Source organism: Pipistrellus kuhlii, unplaced genomic scaffold, assembly GCF_014108245.1.
Source record: "Pipistrellus kuhlii isolate mPipKuh1 unplaced genomic scaffold, mPipKuh1.p scaffold_m20_p_53, whole genome shotgun sequence".
NCBI classification, from domain to species: domain Eukaryota; kingdom Metazoa; phylum Chordata; class Mammalia; order Chiroptera; family Vespertilionidae; genus Pipistrellus; species Pipistrellus kuhlii.
Window position 1 is genome coordinate 1,579,224 of NW_023425555.1, and position 9,584 is coordinate 1,588,807.

At 52.3% G+C, this 9,584-nt stretch overlaps 1 protein-coding gene across 6 annotated transcripts in view; it reads right to left on the minus strand.

Annotated features, from left to right (window-relative positions):
* URM1 (ubiquitin related modifier 1) overlaps positions 1-3,848 on the minus strand; it is a 41,305-nt gene extending 37,457 nt beyond the window's left edge. For 2 of the 6 annotated variants that reach the window (XM_045573664.1, XM_045573667.1), the window contains exon 1: positions 3,706-3,764. In XM_045573664.1, coding sequence (XP_045429620.1) covers positions 3,706-3,740 — 35 coding nt within the window. In that variant the 5' untranslated portion in view covers positions 3,741-3,764. Of the gene's footprint in view, positions 1-3,705 lie in introns of all 6 variants that reach the window. The other 4 variants (XM_036416278.2, XM_045573666.1, XM_045573665.1 and 1 more) reach the window with 3 other exon arrangements.
* Positions 3,849-9,584: the final 5,736 nt, after the last annotated feature.

Consider the following 9,584-nt stretch of genomic DNA (forward strand, 5'->3'; position numbering starts at 1 on the left):
ACACCACAGTGCCGGAGGTAAGAGATTTCACCAGGTTTGGCAATTTACAAGACCATTCTTCATCTCATCTCATCCTCAGGGCATCCCAGGGAAGGAAGCGAGGCAGACATTATTGACGCCATCCAAGGGAGAAGCAGGAGCCTGAAGCAGTGACTTATCTAAAGACAGAGAGGCAGTGGCTGAACTAAGTTTTGAAGTCTAACTGGTTTCTGCTTAGCCCTGGCAGCCTTAGCAGAAACCCCCGCCCCCCCCCCCCCCAAAGGTCAGAAAGCCCCTTGAGGGCAGGATTTGGTTCACTTCTGAACAAACCAAGTGAAGGCTGACAACTCCAGAAGCCTGGGCTGATGGTGTGGACACCAGGACTCTTTCGATGCCCCATCCTGCTCTCCCCCTGGGTCTCCAGAGTCCACGCAGACTTAACTGAGAAGGCCTTAACAGGCCCTAACAAGATGCGAGGCCGCCCTCCCTACCCCTCTTGCCCAATGTCAGAGAACAGAGATGTCCTGAGACATTCTGCTGGGAGGCAAAGGCAAGGCGAGCATTGTCACGGGGAAACATGGGGCGACTGTCGTCCAAACAAGGTTATGCTTTGTCGATGCAGAAATGTGGAGGGGGAGAGGAGGCCCATCTGTGGCGGCGCGCAGGGCCATCTCAGCTGCAAGCCTGCACAGAGCCTTCATTTATCCCCTTCCAAGCGCCTCGTTCCCCCTGGGTGGGGGCTGGCACGTGCAGCAGCTGGGGTGGGGGAGGGCCACAGGCAAGGGGCTCGGAAATTGGGGGGTCAGAGAAAAGGGGTGGGAGCTGGAGACATTGGGACCCAGGCAAACAACCAAGAATGGCCAAACCTGGTGGTGCCAGGCTCAGAGGCTGAGCCTGTGTTTCCCTTCACAGGCAGATGAAGAGAACCAGAGAGTGACCTGACTCAGAGAGTGACCTGCCACTGCTGGGTTCGCTAGCTCACCGAGAGGGGTTTCTGCTGACAGCACACCTGGGGGGGAATAAGGTGTGTGCCCAGCCTGGAGTGACACAGAGAGGCAGGCAAGGGACCTGTTTTGGCCCCATTAGAGAACCAAAGCCAGACTCTTATGTCTGACAGAGTTTGCTTTTCAGAGTCAGTTAAGGAATTGTATCTTAAGATACCTCATCTTTCTTCCACTCCTCAGTTCTTGGTGGGAGTGTTTCTTGGTACCAGTGACTAGTATAGACATTCGCAAAATTGCCTTCACTTTTTCTAGCTTATCATCTTCTTATCACACACACACACACAAACGTACATACATATATGAACATATTTTTATTGTTTTCAGAAAGGAAGAGAGACGGAGATAGAAACATCAATGAGAGAGAATCATTGATCGGCTGCCTCCTGCACCCTCCTACTGGGGATCGAGCCTGCAACCTGGGCATGTGCCCTGATCAGGAATCGAACTGTGACCTCCTGGTTCACAGGTTGATGCTCAACTACTGAGCCACACCGGCTGGGCTTATCTTATATTCTTCAAAATTTATTTCTCCTCTGCCAGGTGGAATGCAAGCTCTGCCTAAAACAAGGCCTGACACACAACGGGCACTCAGTTTGCCATGAGTGAAAATGCCCATTTCTCCCAATTCTTCTCTAACTTCGTTCCCTCCCTTTGTCAATCCCTCCAGACTCAGGAAGGAGGAAAAGAGAAAAGGAGGAGGGAATCTCACATCTGCACCACAGGAACAAAACACACCTCTACTACAGACTTTGAATCCTGTGTGACCGAAGAAAATGGTCTGCTCAGGACAGTTGAGGAGGGAAGACAAAGGATGGCAGAACTGGTTACGAGTGAGAAACGTATAAGTGGTCTTCTGGATCAGAGCTGGTAGGACTGGAAGGACATCTGCCCAAGGGGGAGAGGCTAAGTCCGCACACAGACTCTTCAAGGATCACAGTGGCAGTTTCTATGCAGATCTGCTAAGGTTCGGAGTGAAGGGTGAGGGGAGTCTGCTAAGAATCGTAGGAAATTAAAGAAAGGCCTGGGACAAGACCAGGCATTGAGAAAAGAACAGAGAGAGAAGGTATTTGGGTTTGGTACGCATCTTGGGCATTCCTGCTTTCCTGAGAGGCTGCGATTCTCATGGGACACTGTGGTGGTGGATGGAGGTGTTAGGAGGTGGGTAAAAGGGTGCAGGAATTTTTGGGGTTCACTGTTGCTCTTGGGGATAAGGGAGGCTGAGGCTAGACATAATCCAGCCAGGAAAGGGGTAATTAAGCTAGTCTATAAGCTCTGGAGGGCAAGGACCATATTTTCTTCACAGGAATTCCCTACTGCTGACAGACAGAAGACATTTTTGTTCAACAAATACCATGTCTGACTCAGTGAGACTGAAAGGTTAGGTTGGCTGTAAACCTTAACACTGGCAGTCGGCAGCTTTCCCATTTTCAGCTCTGCTAAGGCCTGTCAAAGCAGCAGGGATCTCCTAGAACCTCTATGCTATGGAGGCCATGGCTGGGCCAAGGGTCAGTGAAACAAAATAATCAGGAGTCCAAACCAGTATGGTCCTAACTGAATCCAAGGGACTAGACAACATCAATTAAAATGCATTTAACATTCATGAGACTGCCTCCTCCTAAGGGCCAGAAATGCTGAACACTGGAGAACATGGACAGAGTTCTGTTTATCTTTGTATCCTGTGTCTGGCTCACTGCCTGGGCACATGGTAGGCACTAATAAATGACTAATGAATAAACTACCCAATGAAGGGAGAGCATGAAAGAAACTGGGGGCATCCAATATAAGAAAAGGCATTTAGGGACAGAGGTTTTAGATTTCCATTTCAGACTTTTCTTTTCACATAAGCCTTGGCTTGTTTACAGTCCTCCCCACACCCCCACTCTCTCTCACTCTCTCTCTCTCTCTCACACACACACACACACAGCTTCCATATGACTGGAAATTACACCACCCATCTCTTAGGGTCTCAGTTCCTTTGCCTTCTAAGCTCTGCAGTTTCTCGGAGCTCTGAAATCATATATAGAGGACAGAGAATAGTGGTTTGAGGAGGCATCCTCTCTGATCATTGTTTCTTCAGCTGATGTTATGCATACTCCAACTCCTGTACTTTTCATCTGTGCATACTGTATTCTCAGGGTTAGTCTTCTCCACTGCACTGCTTATCCCTGTATCTCCACCTGACCTCTGACAGTCTCAGTCCATTTCTTGAACGTCCTAAACGGGGCTGAGGTGTGTTTAACACCACACATCTTGCGAAAGAGAAGGAGTCTCGTCTTGGCCACACATCCCACGAGAATCAAGGCTTCAAGAACCGTGTAAGGGGACTTGCTGCCAGAAAAAAAGAATGCATGAGTGTAGGTGGTCCTTCTCGGCTCCACATCAGGTGCCAGACACATGGGCCTGGTCCAAAACGGGGTTGGCAAAGAAGGGACGTAGCACGCCTGCCAACCATCACGCCTTTTGAGTCCGGCAGGATGGAGGCCACTGAGGAGTGTCCGGGGCGCACCTCCACGCCCGGACGTGCGCCTCTATTCCCGGACTTACGGCCCCGTCGCCAAAGGAGACCAAGCCTCTCAGACCCTCCAAGGCGGGTGGCGTAGCTCAGAGAACGCGCCAGAAACCTCAGACACTCGGTCACGACAGGCCCCAAAGCAGAGGGAGAGGCGTCCTGGGCCTGAAGACTTCCATCCACCCCCACGGCGCCCCCAACTCTGTGACTCACCCGAACTCCACCTCCACTGATAAGGGCGCTGCCATGTTGAGGAAGCCGAGGTCGCAGGAAACTCCCTTCAACTTCCGGCGCTCCCGCCACACTTCCGGTTCCGCGCACGGAAGAGGCGGTGCCCAGGGAGCCGTTGTCCTCAGCTATTGGAGAAAGGCCCCGAGTGGGCGGGGCAGGTCACGGGGCCGGGGCAGGGGGTGGTCCTTTGAGTTGGTCCCTCTCCGTCCTTTAGGGAAGGGGCTCAGACCCCCAAGGTAGACAGCGACTTGGAAGCCACAGCCGGGCGGAGGAGAGCCCGCCGCATCTTTGCGCAGCGACTGTGAGCCACGTTACTGTGTGTCTTGGGATTAGTTACAAATATCTTGTCCGCACACCGCTTGCGCGAGCCCGTCCACTTTATTCTGTAAATAAAGATTGACCCCTCCAATCTTTATTTACAGCCCAGAAATCTCTCTCCTGGGCTATCGGCTCGCCATCCAACCCCCCATTTCACTCAGTCTGTAGCTATTTATTGCCCGTCCTCTGTGGACCAGGCATCTTGGTGGGTGCTGTGGGTGCAGTGGTGAACCATCCTGCAATGGGGCAACCACAGTTTAGTGGGGGAAACTAACACTGATCATGTAAACATATCAGCCTTCCTAGTAAATGTAAAAAACCTCAAAGAAGTGACTCAGTTTGAGCTGAGCTTTTAAAGCCTGAGAATTATCGAGGTGGATGTCAGGGGAGAGAAACCTCCGGGAGCGTTCCAGTATGGAGAACGGAAGGTGCATAGGCTGTGGGTGGGAGAGCATGCTGGATCAACAAGACCGGAAGGTGCAAACTGGGGAACAGAGGACCTGATCAAACATGAGGCTAGGAAAGGGGGCAGGGATCAAGTCATGCCTTGTGAGCCAGGGAAGAATTTCAGTCTCTATTCTAAGGACACTGGGTGGCCTTTGGAGAGTTTTAAGAGGGGGCGACATTAGAACTGTTGTAAGATATCTTTCTGGCTGCAGTGTGGAGAATGGTTCGGAGAGGAACAAGGAAGGAGACGGGGAGACCGCTGGAGCCTGGTACAGAAGCTCCGGGCACAAATGGAGTGAAGTGGATGTCTCAGGGTATGTAAACCACAGCGCTTCCAAAATCGAGCTGGGCACTGGTAGAGGATGGTGGTGCAGTCTGCTGGTTAAGGGCAGAATGATGTAATGGTTAAAGGTTGAGTTCAACTGCCAGCTTAATATCTGGGCCCCACCACTTCCTAGCTGTATCTTTGGGCAAGTCCCTAAACTTCTTCGTGCCTCAGTTTCCTCGTCCATAAAACAGGGATAATAACAGCCCCGACTTCATAGGGGTTTTGTGAGGACTAAATGAGTTTTTGGCTCAGTGCCTTTCCCCAAAAAAGCTCTCACTGTGTTCCCCTTCTCAAATATACCACTGCCCCCCACTGCAACACTCAAACAGAAAACCTTGGACATTGTTCTGCACCCTCTCCTACATCCAGTCACCAAATTTGGACAAATGAGACCCAGCCCTGGTTCTCAAACTGCAAAGGAATCCCATGTAAACGGAGAGGCCCACAGTCACCATGTTGGATAGGTCACACCTCCTCTCTGGAACTCAGTTTCCCCAATCTAGAAAAAAGGTTTAGTACCAAAGGATCTCCCCCCCCCCCCCCCCCCCCCCCGCCTCAGAACCAAAGGATCTTAAAGTCCTTTCAACAAAAATATTCTTCTTAGATTATTTCACTGGATCCAGCTCCCCCAGCGTATAAACCTTGCCTGATTCATTTTTGATCCCTAACTCATGGTATTTATATTGCACATTGTTTGGGGTCTGGTAAGTGCTTGCTGAATGAATGAATGAATGAATGAACACATATCACTCCCCTGCTCAAAATCATTTAATGGGCTTCTCTTTGCTAACAAGACAAGGGCCTTCCCAGAAGTCATTCAGGAGTTCTTTGGGCCTCTGATCCCAGCCTACCTCTGAGTTGACTATCCTCAGCCCTGGGAACTCCCACCTCTTGAACTGGAGAGCTGAGGAGCATTTGAAGAGCTTCATCCATTTCACAAACATTCACTGAGCACGCATTAAGTGCCAGGCAGTGCTGTGCAGGGAATACAATGGTGAACAAAACCAATGGGGTCCCTGCCCTCAAGGGCTGATGTTCTAGGTCAGCAGTCACCGACTGGTGGTCCGTGAGGTCTGAAAGGTTGGCAACCACTGTTCTAGGAGACACAGATGAAAAGAAAAAAAAAAATGTATAGCCGAAACCGGTTTGGCTTAGTGGATAGAGCGTTGGCCTGCGGACTGAAGGGTCCCGGGTTCGATTCCAGTCAAGGGCATGTACCTTGGTTGCGGGCACATCCCCTTTGGGGGGTGTGCAAGAGGCAGCTGATTGATGCTTCTCTCTCAATGTTTCCGGCTCTCTGTCCCTCTCTCTTCCTCTCTGTGAAAAATCAATAAAATATATTAAAAAAAAAAAAGAAAAAAGAAAAAAAAAAAAGTATAAAATGGCCCTGGCTCCTGCTCAGTGGTTAGAGCACCGGACCAGGAACCAAAGGGTCAAGGGCACATACCTTAGTTACAGGTTCTCCAGTCCCTGTATGGACATGTGCAGGAGGCACCAACTGATTTGTCACTCTCACTTTGATGTTTCTCTCTCTTTCTCCACCCCCCCCCTCTACTCTAGAAATTAATGGGAAAAAAATATCTTCAGGTGAGGATTTTTAAAAAAACAAACACAAACAACAACAACAACCCAGACTCAGTTGTTGAGTATCAACCTATAAACCAGGAGATCACGGTTCAATTCCGATCATTGGGGACACATGGCTGGGTTGCGGGCTCGATTCTCAGTAGAGGACATACAGGAGGCAGTTGAGCAATGATTCTCTCTCATCATTGATGTTTCTCTCTCTCTCCTTTCCCTTCCTCTCTGAAATAAATAAAAACATATTTTTAAAAACCAGAAACAGAGCACACAGCACAGTCAGCGTCATGAAGGGGGAGCAGGAGGTAGGGGGGACACTAGGAGCAGAAGGAGGCCCCTAATCCAGCCCCGGAGGTCACTACTAAACCCCAATCCAAAGGAATTGTGGGGGTGGGGAGGGAGCCGGTGCTGGGAAAGCCAGATTCCCTCCCTCCCGGAGCAGTGGGGATCCTTCCCCATCTCCACAGGCGGGGCCACCAGCTTCTCCTGGCTTAGCCCCGGAGACTGGGAGCTGCCTTCCGGATAAATCTGCCATTCTGTGAGTGCCGGGGACTCATTCTGCCCCCGAGCCTACGCCACTCCATGCCCACATTGCACCTGCCAGGTGTTTTACATGAATTACCAGGTTGCTTGCTCACAGGGACTATGAGTCTTATTTTTGAAAAAAAAAATTTTTTTATTGAGTTTAGAAAGAGGCAGGAGGAAACAAACATTGATTTGCTGTCCCACTAACTTATGCGTTCATGCGTTGATTCTTGCATGTGCCTTGATGGGAGATCAAACCCAAAACTTAGGCGTATAGGTACGGTGCTCTAGCTGAGCTCACTGGCCAGGTCAATCCCCTTTTTTCAAATGAGAAACGCTGAGGCCCAGGACCCCTGGAACCCCTAAATGCCGGGCCTCGCCCCAGCTGCTGTGCTTCAGGATTCCTGGCCTCCTCCCTGGACCTCTCTCTGGCAGGGCAGCTCCCCCGAGCCTCCCCCTGGGACCCCGCAGAAGCTTCCACCGCCCCCAGCTCCCCCGGCCCCATCCCGTCCTCTCCGGCCAGCCGGCCAGCCCGGGCGTCGGCCTCCGTCCCTTCTGAAGCTGCTGCGGAGACAAAGGCGGGGCCTGCGGGGGGGGCGAGGGCGCGGGTGCCCCTGCCCGCTGCCCTTTGTCTTCCCGCCGGCTCCCCTCGTGCGACCGGGGAGGCTGGGAGGCGCCTCTCGCAGGCTTCCTCCTCCCATTCTTGTGCTAATTGGGTGTCAAGCTGAGATCAGTGAGAAAGAAATCCACCCCGGCTCGGGTTAAACTGCCGCCAAAGGCCGGCCGAGCCAGAATACCATTAGGCGGAGGAAGCGGGGCCTCCCCGGGGGGAGGGGCCCGCCGCCCATTCAGGTCCTTTGAAAGTCGCTCGCTCGCCCCCTCCTCGGCCGCCGCTTCAATGGGCCCCTCGGAGGTATTTAACCGTCTTCCCAGGAACTGAAAGCGATAGGCCACGCACTGGCTCGGGCGGCCACTTGCCTGTCCCGAGGGCGGCAGGACCTCCGGGGTCGCTGGAGGCAGGCCTCCGGGGCGCAGGCTGCGGATGGGAACCCGGAGGCTCCGGAACGGGGCCTGGCCTCCCAGCGCCACCCTCCACAGGCTCTGCAGTTAACGGAGGGACTCTGACTTCCTGAGCATCAGAATAGCAGCTGCTTTGTTACGGATTTAATGGAGTAGTGCACAGGAAGTGCTTTGCACAATTCCGGGCACCTAGGCAGAGTTACCCACGTGGTGGCTATTAGCGAGTCTGAGGGGCCTTCCCCTGCACACTGGGCCCTCCTAGCGGGCTCTGGAGGTGTGCCATTACACGTGCCCACGGGCACTCATTTTCACATCTAGCCTCGCCTCTCCCCCTTCACTCCCTGGCAGCCAAACTGCACTTCTTTCATCTGCTCTGCCCTCCAGGCCTCTGTTTTGCTGCTCCTTCTGTTCAGAACACTATTCCCCCCAGATTCTTGGCGCTCTTCTTTGAAAAGTCTCTCTGACCTGGAAACACGACCCCCCCTCCCCCTTCTTGTGCTGTCAGGAAGCCAGATTAGGTCAGCTAAGCTAAGCACATACCCTCTGCTGCTTTACTGCCAGCCTCCTCTGCCTTCCCCAGGTAAATCTAGGGCTTGGGTCTTTGTCTTGCTCACCCTCGCCCACTCTACCGCTTGCACAAACTCCTTTAGAATCTGCTCCACAGATGAAGTTACTTGGTGTCCAGTAATAGCCACTGCCATTAACGTCACAAGCACCTACTGTGTGCATGGAGACACCTCACACAGACAGATATGCATGCATGAGGCTGCAAGGCCCAGAGGCCCACCAGTCCCACCTCTTCATGAAGGGGCTGATATGGAAGTGGGGAACTTAGGCCTAGTCTGGGGTCTTAACACCTGAACATATATTCCTTTTTAACTACCATATACTGAGGAGGATTAGCACCAGACCCCATGCTGAGATTTCCATGCATGATCTTATTGCATGTTCACAAAGACAGCGATGTAGGTTCCTTCCGGAGAGAAAACAGGCTGAACCTGACTAACGGACTGGACTTGAACACACGCCTGCCTGCCTCCCCTCCATACTGCCTTTGGGGGCTGTTCAATCTGGAGAAAGGCTTAAGCTCCTTCCCATTGGAGAGCACGCACTGCTGAGGGTTAAAGATACAAGGCCACGCAGTCCTGTGCACTGAAAGGGTTAGGGTTTGATTTCCTGTCAGGGCATATACCAGGTTGTGGGTTTGATCCCTGATTAGGTGCGAATGAGAGGCAATCAATAGATGTTCCTCACATGGATGTTTCTCTCAAATCAATAAAAAATAAATACACATATATATGAAAAGAAAAAAAGATACACAGCCGTGCTCTCAGGCCAGCCCAGCCCCTTGGAAGCCTCAAAAGCCCACCGCAGGGTCTTCTGGGATGGGTAGAGGACCCAATCCCTGCTTCCCACTTGCCGGGGTGAGGCCCGGAGGGATTCTGCAGTCTCTGCACGCCCTCTGCCGGTCACATCAGAGCACTGCAGACATGCCTGGCAACAGCCCACAAGCCCCCTCCCCGCCGCCCAACCCCACTTAGCATCGCTTCCCACTGGGCTAACTGCCATCCACCCCCCACCCCATTTGCCCCCAAGAGAATCACCAGACTCCTTTTCAAAAGTCACTTCCCCAGAAGGCAAC